Genomic DNA, 27,875 nt, shown 5'->3' with positions numbered 1-27,875 from the left:
CGTCACGTGACCTGAGGAATGTTAACAATGCAGCGAGTGTCCAACTTTGTGCTGAAGTTCTGATCCTGCCTGGAGTCTGGGGAGAAAATGGAGGCTCATTTCATCATATTTACCCACTGAGCTAGGTGTACGCGCTCAACAACCGAGAACCGGACTCTTTAAAGAAAAAAAAAGTTGCCGTTTAACGGAATTTATTCTCTTCATATTGAGTTTTTCTCGCCACTTCTATCACATGGTAAGTTGAGAGTTGCTTTTTTTGGGAGGGGAGTGGTGGTGGTGTGACTTATTTCCACGACTTGTTGCTGAGCAAAACGTTCCGTTATGGGTGTGTTATACAGCGAGGCTTATGGAAAACGAAATGGAAGTTTCTGTAAGTTTGAGCCTCTTTGGAGCTTACAGGACTGCCTCCATTTTTTTCTCTCCCTGCATTGGAATGTGTTGCTGCTCTCAGCCCCCAACTCAAGCCTGGGATATTGCTGAGAAGGCCCCAGCGCTTTAAAACAGGGCTTTCCGGACCTTTATGCCCATACAAATATCACTGTGTACTAGTTTTAAAGCTTTGGTGCAAATGTGGGAATTCAATTTAAGGGTTTAGTCTATATTTAAATGTTTGTTTATTTGTGTACATTTAAAGTCCATCTTATTTGGGCATCCTAACTTGTGCCTCCTCTGAGGACCACTAACAGTAACAGAAGCTATGCTTTGTAGATGCTGTTAGTCAGAAGATCCTGCATTAATTTCACTGTTTAAAGTGAGTGAACAGATTTGTAGTTAATAAGAACTGAGCTAAATAAAATAGTTCGTAACAGGTCAGAATATTTTTTTAATATTGTATCTGAAAATGAAAATGGAGTCATCTGATTTGAATCTATCATTTTCACTTCTCTCAGGCCCTGCATAGTTTGGCACTGATGCAACAGTGCGTTTCATTCAGGTGTACTGTACCGCATTACTATCCCCAAAACACACTCACCCACTCTCTTTCTTTCTGCTTGACACACTTCTGTCTGTCAAGACAGTTCAGCGCTTTGATTAGTTCAGCAGTGACAGCAGACCTGGGTGATGCAAACCAAAGTCACATGTTTTAAAGGGACGCTTGATGCTCCTGCCAGTCTGTCCTGTAGCGGGGGCGGGGGGTCACATTTTCAAACAATCACACCAGTTTCACTCAGACTAGGGTGGCGCGGCAGTGTGGTGTCATGCACGTCAGAGGTATCTGTCAAAGAGGAACCACTGGGATACAAACAGATGCTTTGGTGGTGATGTTGTCAACACAGTGGATTGTAAGAAGCATGCAGGGATTATTACATGTTATTACTACTACCATATTTGTTTTAAAGGGACAAATGTAAAAAAGTGGGCTACATGCACACAAAAACAATCTAGATGGGTAGATGACTCCAAAGGCTACAGGGAAAACATATCGGTTTGATTTTGGGGTTGAGCTGCAGTGCATCAGATACACACAGAAAGAGCCAAATTGTTTCCCTCTTATACACACACACTTGCACTCTCACAGCTGCAGCCAGTTTCCATCAACTGTTGTCTCTGCCTGCACATTTGTGATGTGTCCTGCAACATTAACTGAGTTGGTCCCACCCACCTCTACCCCCTGTCTTACTCCACCCAAAGCTTAGTTGTTGGCCAGCTTTGCCCATTAGGAAGTTGTGTTCTTTCCTCCACCTCCGCCTCCTCTTGCTTCGCAATTTCCCAAACACAGCAGAGATATGACCGTCCACATTCTCTCAGATCCTTCAGGCAGGTTAGAGGCAATCTTATTAGTATTAACCTGCCAGCTGCTCGCGTTGCTCAGTATTCTGTGGGGTTCAATGTTGCAGAATGCATGCTTTCCCAATTTAGCATCACAGTGGGCAGCTTTGTTTTTGGTGAGACCGAAAACAAAGCTGTGGTATAGTGTGCTAAAGTTTGTTATGAACAACACATGTCCACGAAGAGAAACATGCGTTTAAAGTGTCACATGTGCCATTAAAAGTCAAAAAGTCAAAAAAAGTTATTTTACCAAAAAGAGATTAGAACATTGTCAGTGGTCTGTTTTGTTAAAGTGGATATTTGAGGAATTGATGAAAAAATATTTATGTCGCAGGTTATTTCACTAGTTTTCCTCAGTACCTGTTGGTGTAGCATGAAGTTTAAGTCATCTTAGGTTTAGGGTTAGGTCAAAGAAGGAGTAAGGTTCAGTGATGGGGGTGGTTATGTGTAGAGCATTGTTTTGGGCAGAGTCATGTCTTTTTTTTTCTTGCAGATTTGTAGTTATAGACAGATACTGTCCGTGTAGTTTGTGTTTTGGGTTATTTTGGTCAGCGTACTGCCCCGTGATTGAGCTGCGGTATTTTACTTGTACTTACTTGTGGAATGGAATGCTCATTGCTTGGACACGGCGCCTGAAGCATCGCAGGAATGGAGGCAAGAGATCCCGGAGATGGGGCAACATTTATGGAGCTTGGCCCCATGTTACCCCACCACCCAGCAGTGTAAAAAGAAAAAGCATGTTTTTGTCTATGCAAAGTTTAATCTGTACAAACAGTGAAGGCTGTGTCCTCCTGAAATGGCCCAAAGGGATGGAGACTGCTAGAGAGGAGGAGCAGGAGAAGGAGGAGATTGGGGATGCAGTTCAAGAGCTTTTTATGTTTGGAAGCTTTTTCCTCTGCAGCTGCTTGGTAGTAGCGCTGAGGGATATAAGATTAAGATAATATTGTTAAGAATGTATTTTTAATTATCTAAATATAGAATATCACAGCACTGGGTGGATTCTGTTTGGCATTGCCTAAGACCAAAACTTGACTTGTAAATTTTAGTTTTGGCGTGTTTTCTTTTGAAGGTATTCTTTTGTACCTCCGCACAGACACACGGGAGTCTCTGGGATAGTGTAAGAATTCAGTATGTTGCATCACCATCACTTCAAAGTTTTCAGACTATATTACTTTATCAGTGAATCAAAGCTGTGGCACATTTGAAATTGATGGAAACATCTGGATGTTTAATTTGGTATATTTGTAGCTGCTTTTAAAGATCTCTGTTGGCAGCTATAGTAAGTACAAAAAAAAGTTGTGGTCATGATATCTCAGAGACAAATGTTAATGGTTTTTGAGGAGGAAAAAATTAGAATCCACCCAATGCTCAACTGACTACTTTTAGACATTAAATAAAACATTCTAGGTTGTTAAAAAAGATGTATGCCAAACTGGGGGGGGATGCTCTGGGAATACTACCGCGATCCTCAGATAACATCAGCCGGGGAAACTTGTAGTAAATCAGCTCAACCAGAAAACTCCAAAAATCCGATACTGGACATACTTAGCTATCTGCTATCTGCTAATTGAGAACAAACACATGACTCAGTCATGAGTAAAAATAGGATGTAACCTTCTTGAATCTACAAAATAAAATTAAAAAACATAAACAAAAATAGGTGGCCGCCTGGTAATTGTGGGTTGTTTTACATTCTGTGGCTGGTTTTAAAAAACACAAATATATAATAATAATAGTAATAACTAATTTTGATAACTTTTCATCTTACTGGATAAAAACCATATTGACAACATTTAACTTGGAGGACATAATTGAATTTGAAAAAAGATGATAAATCATTGTATATGTTACTGCAATACTCAAACCAAATAAGTAAGTATTGTAGGATGTCTGGCGATTCGCACCTAAACTCTGTCTATGCTTAAATTTGAGGGTAGAATTATGATGTCACTGATTTGTCCGTCAGAATAAAAAGCAATTTTGTCGCCCTTTTTTTGTTAAATTTGAAGTAGTTGTGCGGCTAGCATAATGATTCACATTTAGAAAGCACACAAACAGCAGCTCTTCTTGTGATGTAATGTTGTTACGAGCTCATAATAACTCACCAACAGTGACACGTTCTGCTCTGTGTCCGTGTCTGTTGACTGTAATAGTACGATGACCTGCTGATCTCCTTGGTCTGTGGGAGGAGAAATAATCACTGGTCTTGGTCAGACTGCTGCAGAAAGTCGCTTTTTTTTTTTTTCCTCAATCCATCATGCTGTACGTTATATAATGAAAGCCCTTAGGTATTTGTTAATACGTAAGCATGCGGTGAACATAACTCATTCCTTGTTTATGCATATAGACAGGAAGGTTATCTGCAGCTTCTCTTCATGTCTGTGTAGATCAAGTACAGAAAATGTTCTCATAGACAAAATAGCTATTTTATTTAGGCAAAGAGGAAAATTGCCCATAAGTAATTTTTCCTTTTTAGGATAATTGTCAGGTGTAATTCAATACCTGCCAAGAAGACTTTTTGAAATAGAACCCAATCAATTGAAAGATGATTGCTTCACAAAATGGTTGGAATTGCAGACATGAGTTTAAAACCACAGCCATGTTGAAACCTGCCAGAAGAGGATTGTATCTAGCAGTTTTTCAGTGCTGGTGAGATTGGTATCTGGAGACCTGGCATTACTTCTGTAAAACTATTTGAAGCCTGTGAGCTTCTCAGTTAGACAGGAAACCCAGCTGCCTGTCAGCTTCAGGGTCTCTCCTCTGCAGAGGTAATGCTATGCCAAGTAAGGCGAGATTTACTCAAGTGGAACCAAAAGAAAAGAAAGACCGAGACAAACACATTCAAGTTCATTAACTTTTAACGGTTTGATTTGATATATAAGCTGTTAACTCAACTGACACGGTTCATAAATTGACTAATGTGAGACATAAGTATCATATTAATCAAATCTAGTATTGCCAAATGGTCTTGACCTCTTTAATATGATCCAAGTCAGGTCTACTGTGCTATTATACAGTATTTGTGATTAGATGAGAAGCTTGTAAAGTTGAGGCTCCGGACAGAAAGCCCATCTGCACTGGCGGAGTAACCTTCTTGCGGAGGATGTTCTTCTAGATAAGATTGTCAGACAGTGTCATATGTCAGATCACAGAGGAGCATAAAAGGCAGAGGCGCTGATGCAGGGAGGGTCGGACATTTGTGTTGACCCCATGCTGGGGTTCCGTGCTCTCAGATGGGTGTTTACCGATGACCAAGTATCAGAGACATGCGTTGACAGGGGCTGAATTGTGCAATCATAGCTATGCATTGATGGGGTGCAGGTGGTGTTTTTTGACCTCTAGCATTCCTGGATTATGCATAAAAGTATGTGAGAGTACATATGCAGTGCTGATCGTCAATTTGACCTCCAAAAGGTCTAACCGGGTCCATGAGGATTACTTCACTTTATATTGGTGCAGAACATCTTACTTTTGTGTGGTATCTTGTGATCTCACATGTTTCTAAAGTTGTTGACAGTTTTTTACTGTATGTGCTTTTATTTTTAGAAAATCTAGATAAAATTGAATGGGATATGGAAGCCCAGTCTTCATGCTCTAACTTCATTTCTCCACCCACAGGCGCAGATTGGCATCATCATCGTTTGGCTCCACGATGCCCTTGTGACCAGCTGCATTTCCTGGAATAAGCTGGAACCTGAGCCTTGAAAATCACACCATGTAATGCCTATAGTATTCCTGCCTCACCTTCATCCACCGCAGCGGGAGCAGGAATCAAAAGCAGAAAGCGAGATAGAAAAAAATTAGGGACATAGAGTAGGGATCATAAAACCTGTGCCTCCAATCTGTGCTCTTGGAGGCTTTTTATCTATTTAGGTCAGCAAGCTTGAAGGGAATCTTTTGGAGGGTTGTAGGGCAGCGAGTGCCAGTTTGTGTGTGTGAGTGTGTGCTTGTGTGTGCGTGTTTCCCTTTTTAGAGTAGGTGCCTGCCCTGGGCACTGTGGCCATGAGGCCCAAGACTTTCCCCGCAGCCCCGTATGTGGGAAACACACGGCAGAGGCTTCAAGAGATCAAGGAGGGCCTGAAGCAGCCGGCCAAGCTGGTGAGCCAGGCTTTACATGGCAGTAGCTCCAGGAATGAGGGAGGCAAAGGGGCAGACTCCAAGAGCGGGAAAGACACAACCAGCCGACAGCAGCAGCTCAGACCCCCGCAGAAGTTCAACAACTACCAGAATGCGCTGCGGGAAATCCGCAAGTCCCTCAAGCCCTTTGAGTCCGGCTCAACCTCCGGATCAGGACACCCAGCAGGCGCTGGGGAGGTAAACCGGCAGATGCTGCAGGAGTTGGTGAACGCTGGTTGTGACAAGGTGAGTTTTAGAGATAGGGAGTGTTTCCAGCGGCAGTATATGGTCTTGTTATGGGAACAGATGGGTGATTCTGTCGTGCAATTGTCTTACCTTAATAAACTGTTTAGTATCAGTACAATTTTTAATAAATTGCAAGCAGAGTTGTAAATCAGACTGCTTTAAGGTGACATTAAGTTACTAGAATTCAGCTGGATTTGTTTTTTATCAACCCCCCCCCCCCCAAGTCATAGCGAAATAACTTCAGTTTTACCTGAATCTATGATCCTCTCAAGACTAGATGTATTGGTTGAATAAATGTGCTAAATTTGTGAAACAATCACAAGACTCCCTTAAACAGTTTTGAATATGTTAGTCATTGGTGTCATTGGTGTCATTAGTGTCGGTTCCCGCCATTCCCAGTTGACTTAGATGTTCAAACCCACTTTTTTCTGTCAGTCAGGAATTTCTAGAGGAAGCTTTCAGGGATGCTTTGTGCTCTTAGATAAAATACAACGCACAGTCTGCTTAGCCAAGTGTATAGTGCTTCGGTTATGTAACACTGGGCTGAATGTTGAAATACCAGGTGGATTTCCTAAATGGGCTCTGTCCCACTTAAGAAATGCAAGTACTCCATCAAAAGTCTGGTCGGGATGAGGAGAGAGTGTTTCCATGGGAAGTGAGGAGTCCAGTCAAGCTTTTTCAACCAAGTCACTCAGTAAAGCTTCTTATTTTTTAGACATATTTTTATTTTAAATTTTAAAGATTTCTTTGGAAAGAGAAAGATGAGCTTTGGGGGGATTAAGCCAGATGATTACATCACAGCGCATCATCACAAAATACAGTGAGTCCAGTTAAGATTTGCTACATGTGTAGTTAAAGAGTTTGAGGATGAGCCCTGTGATTGAGCACGGTATGTGAAGAATGCGCCACTCAAGCCCATACACAACATGTGAAGGGAAAAGAGTTGGGAGAATTCCCCATGCAGCCAAATCAATTTCAGCTTATCACAGCCAAACATCCCCTGTATGTCAGGTATTTGCTGATAGCGGGACCCTTTGCTCTGTATTTTGTTTCAATGTGTGATACATTAGAGTTAAACTGGGCACAGCAATTCACCTGTCTGTTCGTCTCTTATCTATTTCACTGGTCCGCTAATGTTAGTTTTGTAACTATACTGTGATAATTGTTATGGTGTAAGGCTGCACATTTGGCTAATCCTTCTTACCTAACTTATTAGCTGCTACATTTTTTTGTTGTCCGTTTTGTTTCTAGTTTTGAGAAACCAAACCCATCAGGTTTGTTTAATTGTCTTGAAATATTCATGTGACATCTTAGTTTTTGGTAACACATCAGATTCCATGTTTTGGCTGAGGACAGAAGACAGACACCTGGACTCCAGCTGAAAACTATTAGGCTTGATCATACAATATGGACCTCAAAGGTCTGAAAAAATGTTATTATAAGAGTTTCCTTTATTATTTTCGTTTCTTGACAAAAAAAATATTGAAGATTATAAAATGTGTATATCTTGGGTCCTGACTAGAACATATCCTAAAGGTGTCCACCTCCTAATGCACGGAGTTCTGAACTGCAGGCATCTCAGCACATTTAAACAGATGCACCTTATCTTTTGGGTTGTTTGAGGTTGCTGCTAATTCCTTACATAATTCACACGGCAATTGTTGATGTCATGAAAGTGTGACATTGGGTGTGTGTTTGTATCTTAAACCTAAATTTAGTAGTTCCTTCTCAGGAACTACTAAAATAACTAATACCCCACAAGGCTACAGTGGTCTGTAGAGAAAATCTCACTCCACAACTGAGTCCATGATGTTTACAGAAACTTTGTGAAGTGAGCAAGTCAGGTTTTAGGTTCCTTGGTTGGATGCCCAACAGGATCCATATTTTCATTGGCGAGTATGTTCTAAACTACAAGCCTGGAGGAAATGTTCATTAAGGTGATATGACACTCGTACTGAGTACATTTATTCAAGCAGAACTTTGAGTTGACACGCTGTTATAGTCTCCTCAACTAGATTTTAGAAGAAAAATATGATATATTCAAGTAGTCTCCCATTAAAGATGACCCCAGTCATTCGGACCACTACTGTCACTCTCTTTTGTTGGTGGCAGTGAAGTGACGCTAATATGGGAGAAATCTAAACTCTCTTTCTAGTTCCTGTCAGGACTCCAGCTGCAGTATTTTGGATCAACTGAAGGCTTTTCAGAGACTTTTTATGACAGTCAGATAATCATGTATTATAATAATTAAGCCTAGAAGTAATAAATGCATGAACTAGTTTTTCAGCATCACACAGAGACAGGATCTTTCTAATTGTGAGATATTGCGCAAATGCAAGAAAGATTTTTTCCTTTTCTGGTTAATATGCACGATGAAGTACATATCTGGGTCAAAATACGACTTCAAAATTCTTCACAGTATTCCTGGAGGTCAAAATAGTACCATCAGGTTAAACACAATGTTTCTGAGTACAATAACGCCAGCTTTCCCTGAATCTAGAAGCGGGTCTTTATATCTTAAGAAATTCCTGGGGTTTAACTGATTGGTGTGTGTCATCTAGCTCCATGGATAGATAAAGCTGGGTATCATCGGCATAGCAACAAAAATGTATGCTGTGCGTTTGAATAATAGTGCCCAAGGTGAGCATGTATTATATAAATAGAATTGGTCCTAGCATGGAAGCCTGTGGAACTCTATAATTAACCTTAGTACTTCAGAATACTCAAAATCTGAAAGTCTTTTAGAGTGACTTATCTTTTGCTTACATTGAAAACACTTGAGTGTACAGGATTGCTTGTTCTGCTAAAACTAACACTTTCAATGGGCTTAAAATATGAGCTAGCTATTAGCTGGGTATGTAAACCATCAATGTCACATGCTGGCACCAACAAAAAAGTCTAAATCGTCTTTGGGAATTTTTTTGTGGTGGTGATGGGTCTGAACATGCATGCATAGATATATATATATGCATCCTATTGGCCTAGCAGAAAAATTATTTTGGAAAAAGAAAAGTTCTTTTGGACGCTATCACATAAAACACTGACAGGCTACTGCAGTCCTGCCTAGATGACCGTTGCTACCACCATTTTGCAGTGTGGGCCCAGTCAATACAAACAGGAAGTGAACATTCAATGCAGCAGGGTGGAACAGTTCCTTCTGCTGCAGCCAAGTCACCACCCAACATGTCGCCTCTCCTCTCCTACTCTTCCTCTGTCTCTGGTCTGTCTGTCAGACACTGTGAATAGAAAAAAACAGAGAGACTCACAGAAATGTACAGAAACAAGTCAAAGTAAAATCAAGTTGAAGTAAAATCAGTAATGATATACCTTTAAAGACAGGTAATTTGAGCTTGGAACATAGTTTCGGCTCTCACACTGAGAACACGTGCTACTAAAAAAAACCCCACAGTGTGAGGACACGTGCATGACATTCAATATGGATAAGAGAATTTGAATGTCACATCTAAAAACAATCTGTTTAAAGGATTTCGTCTGGTGAATATTAAATATTATTAAATATTGTACCACCAGTTGTTAAAATTCACCATATTCCATTCTTAAAAAGGGATTGTAAAGTATCTTTGAATGAATTTGCACACTTGGAAGACTGTTGCTTCTTCACATTTGGTTTGTGTCCCCTGACACTCATAACCACCTTCGAATATTAAGCAGCGACAGATTCCGATTGAGCAGCTGCTTTGCACCACCTAACCTAAGTTGAAGCAGACATTACCAGAGTTGTTGCCTGACTGACTGCCCACATTCACATGTTGTGTGGGTGAATGTTTGCAGCACTTTTTCACATCAGAAATTTTAGTACATTGTGCTAGGAAAAGTAGAAGTCATTAATGATGCCTCAGTAACATTAGGTGTCTTTACATGTATGCTTTTACTGCTGTGAAAAACCTTTAACCACATATTAAGTATAAACTGCACTGTCTCATTGCTTGTGCACACATACTACTGCTTTGTTTGTTTGCATCATTAATAAGCCATAAGTACTGTTCCTTAGGGCACATACTCTATTTTGAATTGAGCTGCTAAGCTCCTCCCCTTTTCTCCTATTTTCTTTTTCTATATTTTTTTTTCAGGTCAGCTCTTATCAACTAGTCTTGTCTTTCTTCTCCTTCTGTTCATCTCTCATGTCTTTTCCAGCGACAAATTACAGAGCTATGTGGCTCGTTACATAATAATATTTTTTTTAATAGGCGGAAATGTTTTGGAGGGGGATCGAGGGTGGGGGAGGAATGCAAGGCATTGAGATGAAATGGAATGAAAGGAAGTAAGGGGGTGGGGGGGAGGTACATTCTTCGATTTTTGTTTTTCTCCTCTAAACTTCTAGGCCATCCTCACAGGCCTTTTCCTGTGTCTGGGAACCGACTGAGCATATTAACGTCTGAGAAAAACATGCATGATAGTGTTTATGTTGTGATGAGGCCAGCAAGACGTGACTTGGATGCAGTGTGGTTTGTGTTTGTGATTTGTATGCTAGGGTAGAGAAAAAAGGCTTTTCTCAGCTAGCACTGTAATGACTGTAAGAAAGGCGTCACTCGGCTTAAATGTTGTGGTGCATTTGTTGTGACTGCTAAGCAGTTTTTTGCATGATGGAACAGGACAGATTTTTTTTTTTTTTTTACAACCCTTAATGCAAAAATGAGGCATGGACGCCTCTCTCCCCATGTTCCATCTGCACTGCACTCCAAAATATCTCCCATATGGCTTAGATTTGAAGGTTCTTGCACTGCAGTGTGTCTCAGAAATGGGTTAAAATGATAATTAAAATTCCCAAATCACCATAGTGCAGGGAAAAACAGTGTTTGTTTGCGTTGTTTGTGCTTGTTGTGTCAATGTGTCACAGCAGGTTGTGTGTCTGCGTCTAGTTTGTAGGCTGGTGATTATGCGTTTGGGTAACTCGGCGGCCTGCGGCCTGCAACCATTATGACAGGGGTGCAAATGTGGCCTGGATATTTTCAACTGAGAGAGAAAAGGAGCGAGATGGGAGAGAGCCCATCCAGATTGCAAATAGCTTGAATTCTTGCTTCCTGAGCTGAGGAATGCGAGCAACGAACATCTGTCGCCATGACAGCCAGGGTCACCAGGCCCGCCTCTGCTCAACACACACACTCACACATACACAAACATAGAGCATTGTTAAACAGAGGAAGATCCAAAAAAGAGTACTGCTGTATTGAGGGTTCAGCATATCCCACTTTCTCTGTCTCACAGCTGTTTAAGTTTCAGTTATTGTTGTATTCAGTGTTTTTGCTTATTAAAAAACCAGTTTTACGTGATTTAGAAGCTAAAATTTTTGAAGAAATGGAGATGACTGTGGATAAGGAAACACCTTTAATGGGTTTCACCACTTCACCACCATCTGTTCATCCATCCGGTTGTCCTTATCAGGGTCGTGGCAGGGCTAGAGGCTATTCCAGCTACCGTAAGGTGAGAGGCGGGGTACAGCCTGGACGGGTCTCAAATCTTACACGGACAAACATAGAGACACAGACAACCATTCACACCTATGAGCAATTTAGAGTCACCGATTAACCTCACCCCACTAAGTGCATGTCTTTGTGGGAGGATGCTGTACCTGGAGAGAACCCACACAAACACGGAGAGAACGTGCAAACTCCACTCAGAAAGGCCCCGCCCAGATGGTGGAGTCGAACTCTTTCTTGCTGCGTGGCAACAGCGCTAACCGCACAATAAATATTATCAAGATTTTTAAACTTTTCATGGCCAAGATTTACAAAATACATGTAATTCTTTTTATTCAATTTGTCCCTAAATGAGTGAGTAAAAACTCAGCAGGAAGATATTTACAGAAGTCAAAACACTGTTTTCCCATACACTTCTATATAGGCTGGAAATGTGTTTTGCAACCGCAGCTATTGCCATCTGGTGGCCTTCATATTAAATGGCTCTCTTCCCCAGCATGTCTTTTGTCCTGTCTCCCTCCCCTCACCCCCAACTGGTCGCGACATATAGCTGACCCTCCATGAGCCTGGCTCTGCTGGAGGTTTCTTCCTGTTAAAAGGGGGTTTTTCCTTCTCACTGTCGCTAAGTGCTTGTTCATAGGAGGTGCTCTGATTGTAGGGGTGTTGTCTGTATTATTGTTGGATCTTTATCTTACAATATAAAGCACTTTGAGGATACTGTTGTTGTGATTTGGCGCTTTTTAAAAAAATGAAATAAACTGAATTGAAAGCAAGTTTAAGGCACTTGCGCTTTGGAAGCGTCATACGTGTTTTATCGTGTACACAGTCTTGTATAGAAATAAGCTGAATGGATTAGAAACCTTTGAAGAACAGCAGCCATCCATCTCCATGTCACCTGAAAATGGCTAAAAGCCATTGGGTCATTTCTTCTTGGTTAATTTGAGAATATCCCAAACTTTACTACCACTGAACTTGTTGTCTGAGGGTTGGAGAATGTTGGAAACCCCACACCTTCCCTGGTTGTAAGAAAGGGGTTTTGTGTTCTGCAATTTCTGTAACTGATGATAATCCATTCACACCCACTCAAGGAAAGAGGCAAACACTCAACATTTTGATTTCTATATCTCCATTTCTGTGCCTATAACTAAGAGAAATACTAACTTTATCTCCTTCCTGGAGAGAAAAAGAGAATGTTTAAAGAAAAAGCCCTACATGAGAAAAGTGCACAAGGTAGAAAGACTGAAGAGAGAAGGATAAAAAGTGACATTACTGGGCGGCTCTGGCAGCCAACACTCTCTGCTGGCTACGCAGGAATGTAACAGACACACACACATACACAGGAAACAAAGTATAAACATTGGTGTGTGTGTGTGGTCAGTTTTAAGCTAACGCACATAAAGTTATGTGCATGCAAAGGGAGGAGACACAGAAAAGGTTTGTGCCCGTTGCATTCAGTAGTGTTATTTATACACACATATACAGAGATGAATGCCGTACACAAACACACAATACCGTGGGCATAGAAAGTGTGTGGCCTTGGCATTTCCTGGCTTTCAAAGACAACCGTGCCCACAGTTGCTGCATGGTCCCATTTTTAAGCCATTTAGTATGTTTGATTTAGGTTGCTCCTGACAAATAAAGGCTGCCAGTCTGTCTGAGAAACCGCAGAAAGTAGGGTCACAAAATGGCTCCTCGGGGATAAAACTTTTCTCATCTGCTCATTTCCTTCCTTCCATTCAGACAAAGTCGTATTTTGTTGCTTCTGATGTTCGACTACGCGCTTTTCCTTTGTTTTATGTTCTGAGAAAATGCCTCCAGTGTTCCCTTTAAGGTGTTTAGTGTCAGTGACAACCATGACAAGTCTGAGTCTGAGTGTTACATATAGATAGATTGTATAGCATGTTTCAAACAAGGACAGCATTCAAAGGACTTCAGATGAGAAATACATTTCGAATAATATTTAAAACAAATTATTAATAACAAATAAATTGGGGAGGGGGTGGTCGGTTTTAGTGTATGTTAAAATGACAGTAGAGTTATTTAAATACGACGATGACTCGTAATTGGCAAAAGGCTTAAATGACAAATTGTCACAACATTATAGTTAAAGTATATTCAAAAACCAACTTTACATCTATGGCACAGTCTTTTAGATGAGTCGTTCAGCATTGTGTTATTTCAAAGAAAGGAAGTATTTTATTAGCCTTTATCATCAGGTGTAAAGGGGAGAAGACTCACCTGCTGTTCCTTCATGTTGTCAGTAGGGGCGCCTGCTCTGCTCTGAGACGTCTGACTTCACATGTCTTTGCACTGAGATCATATTGAGGGGACTTTAGTCATCTAGGTGTGGATTGCTTTCTCGGAGGAGGAAGGAGAAATTTTTGTTTTCTCAGATTTTCTCAGTTTTTGTCCCACTTGTTTGCATGTTTACGGTTATGAAGGCAATGTTAAGTTCACGACAATAAATCATCATCATCTTTTAAGTTGAAAGCTGTCATCAGAAGGGATTTAAAAAAAAAACCCTGATGTTACCCTGCAATCAGCAAGTAAATAACTGAGACGTTATAAATGTAGGGTTTTGCTTGTTGAAATGCTGCTACTGATGATGATCTTGTGGTATCATTGGTTTCTTTAAAATAATTAGCACGTATTGAGGTGCAGAGGATTTGTGTTTTCAAACCGGGCGTAGCGTGAGCGAGATTGGGATAATACTATTCAAGCCCTGCTGGGGGTTAACTGAAACCGATTAAACAAGCAAGATAATAACTGTATAATGGCAACCTCTGACTGAAAAAGCAGTGTATTTCAGTAACAGATATCATGTTTAACAAGTGGGTTGGCTCCTTGTGTGTGTGCACATTTAATCACTCTAGATTGTATCAGCTTTCGTGTAATTGCTTTACTGGAATTTTAGGTCATTTTTTCTGTATGACAAATGAAATCATGACTGTTCAGAAATGCAGGACTTACATTAGAAACCTAAGCAAAGAAAGTCACTGATTTCTTTCCCACTACTTTCACATCTTTTTTTTTTTAATGTCCATCCTCCTTGGCCTTGATAATTATGGAGAAACATTCAACCACTTCTTGAAATAATTGTTTTTTGTCTTTGCTGGAGAGTTATCTTGCTTTACCTATCTGTTTATAATACTCCAGAGGTATTATAATCATTGAACATTGGGCTCAGGGTGCTCGGAGTGTCCTTTCTCTCATTGCCATGTTGGATCTTTTGCCATGCTACTGGTCATCATTATTTTTTTCCCATGTTCTTTAGGCAGTTTTTTTTTCTCTCAAGCTCCATCCATAGAAGTTAATATTATGCAGTGTCAATGTCACAGAAACTCTGATATTCAATGATAAGCCCAGTGCTAAGTCTGAAACACGTGCCCATGTCTTTTAAAGACTTAGATGTGCAAATATTGTCTGTGACATGACTTAAGGCAGACAACCCTTAGTGAAGCTCTGGCTTGTTCTGTACTTCCAACTACTGCTGCAACTGATTTTTAGATTGTCTGGCCAAGGGACCAGTGAGCACTCACAAAAATTGCCACTCCTCCTACAGGATTGGTCAGAATTCAATCACACCTACACACAATGATCATGGGTCTGAAACTAAACTTTGCTCAATGTCAAGCTCATATGTGTTGTTTCATGGGCAGTAACCTGTGAAATGTGAGGTGGATGAGCTGCAGTATCACTGATGTTCTGGTTAGTTGGTCCTCGTGTTTCCCTTTTCATCTTTAAAGTCTCGCACTGGGATTTTTTCCAGTCTCATAGGATTCCCATAGGTCATAAATTGAGAAAGTTCAGGTCATTCTCTAACTGTCTTTATGCATTAAAGCAAATTGTCAGCCATTCATGTGTATAGTTTTCTTTCATTTATTAAATAGTTTGTGCACAGGGTCAGTGACCACAGGTCTGTTTGACTTTACTGCATTAAGTTTCTACACTGGGGCCTGGATTTTGAGTAATGTTATTTAAGGAAACACTCTGTTCCAGCTTAGACATGATGCAGATATTGAGAGGTGATGCAGTTTGGAATCTTTAATTCAATCATTGTGGGTTTCTACACTCTAAATCAAAGTCTGAGCAGAGAACCATTTAAGAAGTCCCGCTTGAATGTAATAGAAGAACCAAGAGAATGATTGGCATTGTTGCCATAGACTGGAGCAGAATTCTCTGCTTGTTCCCTCCTCCGCATTTTTCCTGCAGTGTCTCAATCGTAAATTACACGGCAACTGATGAATAGAAAATGCCAAAGTGGTTAACCAGCATTTTTCACATTGGTGACCTACATACCGTTGGCTTTTATAGTGACCCACCTGTCTGAGCACACGTCTCCAGGCCTGGGATTAACTCTGCGCGCCCCACCTGTGAGGAAGGGAGAAAAGCCAGGAAAAAAAAGGTTTTAAATGAAGAAGGTGACATATGTCATAACAGCCAGTCTTATTCAAATGTTATTTTTAAACCAACAGAAATAAACCAAACCTGGGTAGGAAGACCAAACGATTTCTAAAATGTAAAATATGACATTGTGGTTTAAAATAGTGGTAAGAGATGTAAGGGTTATGCAGCTGGTTTGAAATGAAACTGAGGCATACATAAACTGTATTAGAAGAAATTCCTACTGGTCATTCCCACTGAAGCTGCTCTGTTAGTGCTTCTGAACACAGGACCACACCCTGCTGCACTGCTTACGACTATGAATCATACACATAAAAAAATTTCACCAAATACAAATGATCATGCAGGATAAATGTCCAAGTTGAAAGAGTTTTCTTTGAATATGGCAAAGTATACATTCACTAACAGTCTTTTCATTTCTAAAAATTCAGTTTTGTGAGTGTGCGCGCGCGCGCGTGTGTGTGAGAAACTGTGTTTGCTTTAAATCTGTCTCACTGCAAAATACAAAAAACAGTAACTAATTTGTGAGTGACTTTCAGCCCCTACTGTTTTTGCATGTTGTCTGGCAGAGGAAATCACTGGTATGTGACCCCAAGTGGAGAGGATGCAGGTGCCTGAGCACCTACTAGGACTGTTGTGTTTTGTGTGTGTGTGTGTGTGCGTTTATAATGTTTGCGTGTCTGCTTTCTTCACAGGAGATGGCGATACGGGCGCTGAAGCAGACGGGCAGCAGGAACATCGAAGCAGCTTTAGAATACATCAGCAAGATGAGTTACCTCGACCCTCGGAACGAGCTCATCGTTCGTGTCATCAAGCAAACTTCCCCAGGTATGAATACAGCCTCACGTGAGCAAATTGACTTGGCTAGTAGATTTTAGTTTCTCTTCACTACATATATTTAAATGATAGTACAGGCAACAAAAAGTTAGATAGAATTTGGCTATTATAGTTTAATATATTGAGTGATTCATTACTCCTGCAACTTCCAGGAAAAGCTGGCATGCCAAATGCAATGGACCACCGGCCTTCGTTGGAGGCTTCAGGTGAAGCAGGTGCCATGCCTCCGTATCATCAACTGGGGAATTCTATGTACGACGGGGCAAAAGGTTATGGCCCTGAGGGTGAGATGCCCAGACCATATATGAATGCTCCACCTGTTATGAACTACATGATGCCCCCTTCTGGTGCAGCACAGGTCACTGGAATGGGAAACCCGTTGGGTCGGCCTCCCAGTATGGGTAACTATCCATCTGTTATGGCCACCCAGAGCAACCCAGGCAACACTATGTACCCCCCAGGGGCACAGCAGAAGGGCTACCCTGGCAGTATGGAGCAGCATGGGCCTATGATGAGCTACAATGTCCCTGGCCAGCCTTTACAGCTCCAGCCACAACCACCAGGTGGCCCTGTCCCAGGCCCACACTATGACTACAGCCATGCCAGGACACACATGATGGAGTCTGCAGGCTATGGAGTCAAGAGGACCCCTTCCTTCCAAAACAAGATGCCACCGCCCCCCATGTCACCCACAGATAATTATGTCAATATGCAAGGGAAAGGAGGCATGGGTCAGAATGGGCCAGCGGGAGGAGGTGGAGGATATCCCGCTAACCTGTACCTTGCCCCTCACTCTCACCCTCGACAGGCCAGCCCCACCTCACACCAAGTCCACATGATGTCCCGTTCCCCAGGTGCTGTGGCCATGGTCCCTGACTTCTCAGATCTACCCCAGGGCTTGATGACACCTTCTAGGGCCAGCCTCAACTTGGACCTCTATGAGCACCCCTGGGCAGGGCCGCCAGGTTCTGAAGGGGCCCCTCAGTCCAGACAGCCACAGCCCCAGGGCCCATTCAGAGGTGAAGTGCGTGTCCCCAGCAGAACTAACTCCTTCAACAGTCGCTCTGCAGGCCCAAATGCTGTCCGGCCTGGGATGGCTGCACCACCTGCTAATGGGAAACAGGAGCCTTCTTTGGGCCCCCCTAATACCATCACAGCTGTAACATCCCCACCCATCCAACAGCCTGTCAAGAGTATCCGTGTAATGAGGCCAGAACCTAAGACAGCTGTGGGACCATGTCACCCTGGCTGGATGACTGCTCAGGCCCAGGATGCATCAGAGCCTCTGCCCTACATGCCAGAAGAAACATACCCGCTTGAGCCTGCTCAGGAGCCACGTTGTCCACCACCACCCTACCCCAAAAACCTCCTAATGTCTGGGGCGGCGGGTGAGACAGGGGCCCTGGAAGGAGCTGCAGGTGTGTGTGGAGCTCAGGACCTCAACAACCCTGCTGCAAGAAGTACTCACAGTGGCAGCGGAGGGAGTGGAAAGGCTGAGGAGAGCCAGCCAGTGAAAGAGAAGACAAAGATGGGGAAGGGAGAAAAAACAGTGAAAGACAAGAAGCAGATCCAGACATCCCCTGTTCCCGTGAGGAAAAATGGACAAGATGAGGAAAAGAGGGAGTCACGCATCAAAAGCTACTCACCTTTTGCCTTCAAGTTCTACATGGAGCAGCACATAGAGAATGTGATGAAGACCTACCACCAGAAACTCAACCGCAGGCTTCAGCTGGAACAGGAGATGTCCAAGGTAAGACAAGATGAACATTTTTCATCCTGCACTGCATTAGATAAGTAAAATGTAGAATTTATATAATAGATGCAAATGATTTACTGTGAAGATTAACCTGTCTGAACAATCTCTGAGTATTTAGAATTCATTTCAAAGTATATTTAAAGAAACCTCAGCCGATGGTTAAAAAATCATAACAAATCCCATCAGTGTGGTTTGGGAAATGCTCAGGATTCAAGATTGAACAAATGTGTACTTAATGCCTAAAAAATGACCAGTGAAGCCTTCAGATTTTTAGCTGAGAACTGTGATGGGCACAGAGAAGTGATGTACAAGAGCTCGTCATGCCAAGAATTCTCCCTCAAGACTTTGCTGTAGACAGTAAGATCTTTGTCTCGAAATGACTTCACATTTGTGTTTGATGTGTTTGTCCTGAATCAGAACTTTGGCCTCTGCATTTTTTTTTTTTAATATTTTTTGTTTTTCTATGACCTAAAGGCATTCTTAGAATAGAAAAAAAACCCCACCACAGCCAGACCCAGACAGTTAAGTCATGTAATGAGTTAAACAAGCAGCAAAGGTCAAGTCACTGAATTCAGCTCAAGCCCCATTCCTTGGTCATTATTAATCAGTGTTGAAAAATGATCTCATCCTTAAACTATTTCTAAGGCTGCTTTTGAAGAGGTTGCATAGCCCTTATGTCCTCCCTTTACTGATCCTCTTCAACCTTTCTTCTTCTTCCTGTCCAGGCCGGCCTTTCCGAAGCAGAGCAAGAACAAATGAGGAAGATGCTGTACCAGAAAGAGTCCAACTATAACAGGCTACGCCGTGCCAAAATGGACAAGTCCATGTTTGTCAAAATCAAGACGCTGGGCATAGGTGCTTTTGGCGAAGTATGTCTTACACGTAAAGTCGACACTGGTGCACTTTATGCCATGAAAACACTGCGCAAGAAAGATGTCCTTAATCGTAACCAGGTGAATTTATGCATTTTTGTTGCTTTACTACACTCCTTTTGCCTTTTGAGTTCTGGCCTGTGCATTTCCACCAGCTGTATAAAAGTATTTACACATTTTTTTCTCTGTTTGTACAACAGCGGTTCAACACATTTGTGTCTTTGTGGACACTACTGAGTGTGATAAGATGTTATGCAACAGGCTAAATCTGGATTATCGTTACGCAGGTGGCTCACGTGAAGGCAGAGCGCGATATCCTGGCGGAAGCGGACAACGAGTGGGTGGTGCGTCTCTACTACTCCTTCCAAGACCGTGACAGCCTCTACTTCGTCATGGACTACATCCCCGGAGGAGACATGATGAGCCTGCTTATTCGAATGGGGGTCTTCCCCGAACTTCTGGCACGCTTCTATGTGGCAGAGCTGACACTAGCCATCGAGAGCGTACACAAGATGGGCTTTATTCACCGCGACATCAAGCCAGACAACATCCTCATTGACCTGGATGGACATATCAAGCTGACAGATTTTGGTTTGTGCACAGGCTTCCGCTGGACACACAACTCCAAGTACTACCAGAAGGGTGAGATACTTTTATCTGAATATACAGACACACAAATACATACTCCCTCAATTACGAAGAGACCGTGTGTGGATTTAGTGTGTTGATGTTTGTGACATGCACAAATACAGGTGTGCACAGAATTTTCGTAGAACTCTTGTACAACTCATGCTTGGTGATTTCTAATAGAGAGAGTTCAGGTTTTGATTGTGTTTTCTCAAACATTGTGTTCAGGGAAAATTAAATGAACATGTAGGTGCATTCAAACTTTACAGGTACCAAATTTGAGCAGTTGCCAAGAGTATTGTCAGTTGTCCAGGTTGTTAAATTTGAATTTCACCAGGCAGTGTGGTATTATATCCTTCTCTTTGTGGGGTTTTAAAACATCTGCTCTCGCCTTCTGTCTTCAGGGAGCCACATTAGACAAGACAGCATGGAGCCCAGTGATTTCTGGGATGATGTATCCAACTGCCGGTGTGGCGACCGGCTGATGACACTGGAGCAACGCGCCAACCGACAGCACCAACGCTGCTTGGCACACTCCCTGGTGGGGACGCCCAACTACATCGCCCCCGAGGTGCTCCTGCGCAAAGGTGTGTGAGAATAAAAAGCATAATTACTGCACAGTATCTGATGACTGACACACCTTTTATTGTACTGGATGTTGTGTTCTAAGAAAGCATTTAGACAGTTAACCTGATGTGTGTGTTGTGTGCAGGTTACACACAGCTGTGTGACTGGTGGAGTGTGGGAGTGATCCTGTTTGAGATGCTGGTGGGACAGCCGCCTTTCCTTGCCCCCACGCCCACTGAGACTCAGATTAAGGTCAGTGAAGAGGGAGGATATCCCTGCTTTTATTTTGAATTTTAATTGGTGACCTAATGAGTCAGTTTGATGTGACTGGATCAGATCAGCTGCAGCAGACCAGGACAGTTAAACAATGGCAGATTGCATTTGCTGTCCTTTAGACGTCATATTAGGAGCTCTTCATTTCCTCCTTCTGCTCACTTTGCTTGGCTCGGTAAGAGCATTTAAATTAGGCACAAATAAATGACACAAAGACAAGTGAATGAAAATGCAGCCTAAACCATGAGTAGGAAATTCTGTGAACAATAGAGAAGAAGAATGAGATAGAGTGGAATCACAGTCAACTTAGGTCACAGCAGCTGGAATCCAATTTTTGTCTCATATCTCAAAACTGGCTTGGCCACCGAAAGTACATCCAGTAAATGAGCAGTCACTGAGTCTATTGCAGTCAGGCCCACTGTATATATACAGCTGCACAGATGGTTTTGGAAACACAATAATCTGGCTGTAAACAATTTCACTATGAGGTTTACGCGATAGCTTTTCGTGAGGTTCATCCGTGTCACACAATCTTATATACCTTTTGATTATATTGTGGAAAAACAGTGACGCTCCAGAACAGTAGCTGAGAGGACCTTGTAGAGACGTTGTCTTACTCAGATCCTGTTGTCAGTGTAGATATTGACTTCAAAGCTAAATTCAAAACGGTTGCATTGAATTTCTCCAATTATTAAGTATGTATACAAGAGCTGGGTCATATTTTACTGTTGATTTAACTTCATGCATTGTCTCGCGGTTCTGCAGGTCATTAACTGGGAGAGCACTCTGCAGGTGCCCGCCCAGGTCAAACTGAGCCCAGAGGCTGTCGATATCATCGGCCGCCTGTGTTGCTCTGCAGAGGATCGCCTGGGTGCCAATGGCGCTGGTGAGATCAAGGCTCACCCCTTCTTCTCCCAGGTGGATTTCTCTAGCAATCTGCGGCAGCAGCCGGCCCCCTACCGGCCCAAGATCGCCCACCCAATGGACACATCCAACTTTGACCCAGTGGAGGAGGAGGGTGGTCCCGGTGCATGGAGTGACAGCGGGGACAGCACCCGGGCTTTGGATGCTCTCTGCTCCCCTCATGGGAAGCACCCAGAGCACGCCTTCTATGAGTTTACCTTCCGCAGGTTCTTTGACGATAACGGCTGCCCCTTCCGCTACCCTAAACCGCTCGAGACCAGCGAGGTGTCGCTAAGCATACCTGGAGCCATCGGAATGGGCCCAGACGAGGAGGAGGAACAAGAAGAGGAGGACGAGGATGAGGAAGATGAAGAGGAAGAAGGAGAGCAGGGGGAGGGGTGTGAGCCCGTGTATGTGTAGAGCTGCATGCTGACAGTCTTCCTGAGTGGCTCGTGTCTCTTAGCTGCCCTCATCATTCAGCTCATGACCCTCCCACCTATCACTTCTCTTCTCATGTATATGTAGAGGTGTGCATGTGTCTCTGTGGTTGTCGAACTGCAAGAACAGGGTAGATGAACACTGCCCCCTTGTGGAATGCATATATACAAAACATCCTCCTCATCTGGGACCAAGAAATGGCAGGTGTGAGCACCCACATCAAGGGTGAAGCGTAGGTGGTCAGGAGAGCAGGACTCAGACACTGTACAGGTCGAAAGGAGATACTGGTTCTTCCAGGAGCCTCTTGTCCCATTCCTTCCACCTTTGGTCTTACGGACAATTAAAGCACCTCCACAGTGACCGTCAGACACAGGATCTACTTCCTGTTCTAACTGAGCTGCTTTACACTCAAATATTTGACACAGCAATGTGAAGAGTGGAACCAGTTTACTTGTTGATTGCGCCTGTTTTCACAGCTGCTGCAAAATAAGCTACAAAGACACGCATACGCACACACACACGCACACACAGCTCAGTAGTGTAGGGATGTTGGATTTCAGGTTGATTTCAGTGTCCATATTGAGGTTTCAAGAGGTTGGCTCACACTAGGTGGACAAAGAAATTCTTCCAGAGTCCTTTGACACACACTCGCCCACAGAAAAAGAGTTGCATTCTTGTGGTGTGAGAGAAAAATGTGTCCTTTTTTTTTTTTTGCAGCAGTTAGTTTTCAGAATCTTATATATTCACACCTGCCTCATTTTGTGCCAACTTCAGCTCAGTGTAATGTTTTGGAGCCTGATGCTTTTTAACTCAGAGTTTTCTGTTACAAATATTCTTGTGTTGTTAAAATGCTTCCAATCACCGAGTTTCTGTCCTAACTTGGCTCTAAATTGGGCTCTAAAAGTCAAGCCAGGTTTAGTTTGCAGGAAATTCTTCTCTTGAGTTAGATCAGATGAAAGAAGCACTTGTATTGAAATTATACTATCTGTTTACTGTGGGGCAGGTTGCTAGCACTTCACATATTTTCTCAGTCTTCAAGAGAATTAAGAGAACCCCCCTGATCTATACAGAATCTGTTGGGTCAGATTAGGCTTAGTTAGTTGGGTTGGACTGAGAATCAAAGCTCCAAATACACACACATATTCACTAAGATGCACACTTGTACAGCTATTTAGCAAAGATCAGTCCGACAGTTGTAACTTTGTAAATTGTAACTTAACCAATCTCCTGTGATCTGGAGGATATCATGAAAGAAAAACAACAACACAAAGCAACATGTCCTTACAACAGCCAAACATGTGATAGTATGACTATGTGCAATACAAAAAAACATTATATATAGTTTTCTAAACACTTACTATCCTTTTAAAAATTTAGTTCTGAAATGTACAAATATATTGGTTTATATAAATATATATATATTCTCTTTTCAGTTACAACATGCTGCTTATTATTGTGTTTAATATTATTTACATTATTATTATAATTGTTATTACATGTGTTTTTTGTGGTTGTGGTGAAAGAAGTGTCGACTTAAGTGTGTCTGGGGTTTGAAAGTAACGAGCCGAGTGCCTTTCTAACTGAATATCAGAGTGCGTGACGCCACTCGATGATGAGCGTGGGGGTGTGGATGATGATAAGTGTCGCAGCACATTCGAAGGTAGGCTCTTCTCCTGCTGCAGCCAGGCTGGCCCTGAGTGTAGAGGAGGGGAGTCAGAAGTGTTTCTGTTTCAGAGAGAGAGATGGAATCGAGTTAGGAGATGAAGAGCAGGGAGGAAAGTTGGCTTCGGGAAATTCGGAGGAAAAAAAGAATATGAATATGAATAGCTTTCTCTATTTACAACTTCAGCAAAGAGTTAGTGTTTTGGTACATGTTCTTTTATTTATCCAAAATGACCACAAGTTCAAGTGTTTGTGTGTATAACTCTGTACTTTTTACTACAGACCAGTGCCATGTTGTGTGTTGGAGCACTGCTGCTCATCAGATGACGCTAACATCCAGTACATTCTTGCTTACAGACAATCAGCCAGCAATTCTGCCAAACTGAACTGTTTGGTAAATTAATCCCAAACTTTCCAGGAGTATTCTAAATTTCTCTCGATGACTGGGGACGCTGAAGAGGTCACAGCTTTCGAGCGATTCTGTGTGGATAAGATTTGTTACAGTTGATTTTTGTTGTTTTGCATTTTTTCCCTGTAAACGTGCCTTTTCTAAAACGAGCAACACAATGTTAAACGACTGCCTTCTTACTTTGGTCATAATTTTCACAGACTTCTTATACCTGTTGTTATTCTTGATTGGGGGAAGATAACAGAGCGTGCTCTATTTCACATCAGCGCTGGCTGTGTTTACACGCGACAGTCACTCTTTAATTTAGAATGAGCCGAATCAGATCATTGGAGTAGATCAGAATTTCAATTAACAGTCAACAATCAACAGTGCAATATTACTGCAATATCTTTAAAAAAATTGAAAAATAGCAGTAATGCTGTTTTGCTAATCTAGAGCTTTGTTTATTGTATGTTGTAGATTTTATTTATTAATTTTTTTTAATTAGTTAAATTTAAAATTGGAGTGCACGGATGGGTCAAGACAGTCTTTAACCATGTTTTTTTTTTTTTTTTTAAAAAAACACCTACAAAGATACAGTTACAAAGTTATTTACAATATGATCATATGCACAGTTTTGACATGATAAGAATATTACAGTAATAGTCAATACAGAGCACTATTCACATAGCTTGTTTTTTTACCAGTTATTATTTTTTTGTAACTTTTTTAGTTGCTATGCATTGTTTTAGGAAAGGGAAACAGGGTTTTCGCCACTGTACAGTGTTACATCTCAGGTGTTGTTTAAACTTCGGAAGCTGCTCCTTGGTTGTTTTTTTGTTTTTCTTTCTCCAGACCGAAGTGGATAGTTCAAAGTTCAAATTTCACATCAGATTTAATCATCTGTTGCATTCTTCAAAACATAGTTTAGCTAATCCTTATGACTGTGTCCAGTGGTGGTTTAAGGTAGAGCAGCAGTATTGTGTGTGTAAACACAGCCAAAGTTTTGTTTGCGAGCTGATAAAATGGGATCCATCACAGATGATGTGGTGATGCATCGCCTTACTGCTCTGTCGCTCTTTCCCCATTCATTTTTTTTCTCTCTCAGCTGGTCCAGACATCTAACACTTCTCTAAATATCATTAACTGCATTGCCAATCCACACTGACCAGGATGGACTGCTCCTTTAACAAAAAAAAGATAAAACAAAACAAAAAAAAAGCTTTATAATTACAGCCATGGCTCTCTGCTGAGTGTGTGAGTGCCACAAAGTGTGTGAGGTGTTTCTTGGATATGTTTCGATTTTCTGTTTTTAAGGTTTGAGAGTAGTGACTGACAATCTTTGACTGACTTTATGTCCTCTATTCTGATTTCTTCTCAAGACTTACTCATGTATCCTTTACATTTTGTGTTTTTACTCTACAAAGTCTTCGCTTGTCTTTAATGTGTGATAAAATTCTGTTACTCTTGAATTTATATTTATACAGATATACATATTTTTTGTATCTTTTCTCCTTTTTCCCCCTCCCCCGAGTTCCCCTGTGCTAATGTTAAAACATGTCTACACAGTGTTATAGATGATGTAATTTGGACAGCTCTCTCTTTTTTACATTTATGTATGAACTGAGAATTTGTAAATTCTTTCACTGTCCTTGTGTGTAAAATATATGTATAAATTAAATTAACCAGCTTGGATGCTCGTGAATTACTTTATAAAAGAAACATGACACAGAAGTATCATACTGATTGATAGAAACATGAATTCAAAAGTTTGTACAGTTTGACTTTGCTTAAAAAAATGTATTAACTGCTGAAACTTAGTTTTTAAACTTAGTAGTTTAAAAGTTAGGAGGTTGCTGGTATTTAAAAATAGGATAACATCATTGGAAGTAAAATTGCAATATTTTCAGCACTTGAAAATATTGCAATTGCAACACTTGCTGTGCCTAATTTATTGTCTTGTTTAACTTACCTACATTCAGACATATTTTTGAATATAAGGAGCTCTTGCTTGACTCTTGCTTTAAAAATTGGATATGTAACGTTTGTAGCTTCTTACAGTTTGTTGTTACAAAGAGCAGGAGTATTTAGCTTCATGGCCACATATGGTCAAATTTGATCTCAAGTGGGCCAGACTAGTGAAATTATTGCATATATTTACTCCCAATCTTTCTATGTCCTTAAGTGTAAAAACAACAACAACAAAGGCATTTAAAAAAAATTCACATGCTCTAGCCAAGATTTTATTTTAAAAATAAAATGCTGAAACTTTCTTGAACCACACCCATTAGCTATTTGCCAAGCAACAACTGCTTTTATTTCTTTTTAAATTATTATTTTCTTATTTAATGAGAATTTTATACTTAAAACAAATGATGAACAATCTGTGATGTCTTTAAGAAAAATAAGCACTATTTCAGTAACTTGCCTCAGTTTTCGAGTATACTGTCATTACAGGCAGATTATAGATCAGAGGGTAGAGGCAAAGGAACCTGAACCAACAATGAATGTATTTGACATCTTTCTGATTTCTGTCTAGAAATACAATTTCCACCCGTGAGGTGAACAGCAATGCATTGCATTAATAGAGTAATGACTTCACTTTGCTAAGCCTTACAATGGGCCAGTTTGAAACCTTTGGCATGGTGAAGACTACAGCATAAGTGCAATATAAGTTACATTTTAGTATTAATTGTATAATCTACACAATACTGACACTGATGTAGCCGTGTATAATCTTTAGGTTATTCTAAAAAATCTGCTATTAAATTGATCAGAAATATGACAGAAATGCAACTGTTATTGCAATAGTAAATAACAAAAAACTTATTAGTAACTTATAAGTATACGTGTGTACGTTTAATCAAATGTTGATTTAAATTTAAAAAAAAATATCCAAGAATAACATTCATTTTCAGGTCGATTGTGGATGTATCTACTTCTAATCCACTCCCAACAACAACAACAACAATAATAATAATGATGATAATAATATTAATAACTGAATATGTTGCTGGCTGCACGAGCCGTCACAGTGGCAACCACAAACTTGTTGTGATTACATAACCCGCCGTGTGCACGCGACGGGTAACCAGCGCAGTAATCCCACAATGCAGAGCGCATGGCGCGTCATTGGAGAGGGACGATGATGGCGGCGGTCGGTGCACCAGAAGTGATCACACAGCTGGAAAGCGCTGCCAAAGTTTTAATGGTGAGACATTCACTGCCGGTCTGCGGCCCTGAGAGGGACGGTGAACGTATCTTAACTCAGTCTTGGGTGGAGTTAGGCGGTTGGGGGCTCCGGCGGGGGTCCTTTTGGTCCCGGTTGTTGTTTAATGTGTTCAGTTTTTACCGGAGAATGTGAGCGATGCGTGGCGCAGCGCCTGGGTTCTCTCCATCCCGCAGAGAAAAAAAAAGTATTCCGCTTTTTCTCCAAACATTTCTCCCGCTGTTCCCGGTCGTTCCCTTCACCTTAAAATATTTCTCCGCTTTGGACGCTTTCCAATGTGGCTCAGTTTTCCAGAAACTTCAGCGGTTCGTTCGTGTCGGTGCCCTTTCAGCCGTTACATCAAGTTTTT

At 41.5% G+C, this 27,875-nt stretch overlaps 2 protein-coding genes across 2 annotated transcripts in view; both read left to right on the top strand.

Moving 5' to 3' along the window:
* The first annotated feature begins 6 nt into the window (after positions 1-6).
* Positions 7-25,982, top strand: lats2 (large tumor suppressor kinase 2). Its single transcript, XM_005475324.4, has 9 exons — positions 7-235; positions 5,389-6,132; positions 16,670-16,802; positions 16,964-18,561; positions 19,293-19,520; positions 19,727-20,081; positions 20,471-20,653; positions 20,779-20,885; positions 21,672-25,982. The coding sequence occupies exons 2-9, from the start codon at positions 5,773-5,775 to the stop codon at positions 22,227-22,229; spliced, it is 3,522 nt and encodes a 1,173-aa protein (XP_005475381.1). The 5' UTR covers positions 7-235; positions 5,389-5,772; the 3' UTR covers positions 22,230-25,982.
* A 1,230-nt stretch (positions 25,983-27,212) lies between these two features.
* xpo4 (exportin 4) overlaps positions 27,213-27,875 on the top strand; it is a 50,868-nt gene continuing 50,205 nt past the window's right edge. Inside the window, exon 1 of the mRNA XM_003456583.5 lies at positions 27,213-27,508. Coding sequence (XP_003456631.2) covers positions 27,419-27,508 — 90 coding nt within the window. The 5' untranslated portion in view covers positions 27,213-27,418. The remainder of the gene's footprint in view (positions 27,509-27,875) is intronic.

Source organism: Oreochromis niloticus, linkage group LG16 (genome assembly GCF_001858045.2).
Source record: "Oreochromis niloticus isolate F11D_XX linkage group LG16, O_niloticus_UMD_NMBU, whole genome shotgun sequence".
NCBI classification, from domain to species: Eukaryota; Metazoa; Chordata; class Actinopteri; order Cichliformes; family Cichlidae; genus Oreochromis; species Oreochromis niloticus.
The sequence above is the reverse complement of the archived record's forward strand: the minus strand, read 5'-3'. Positions and strand labels throughout refer to the sequence as shown.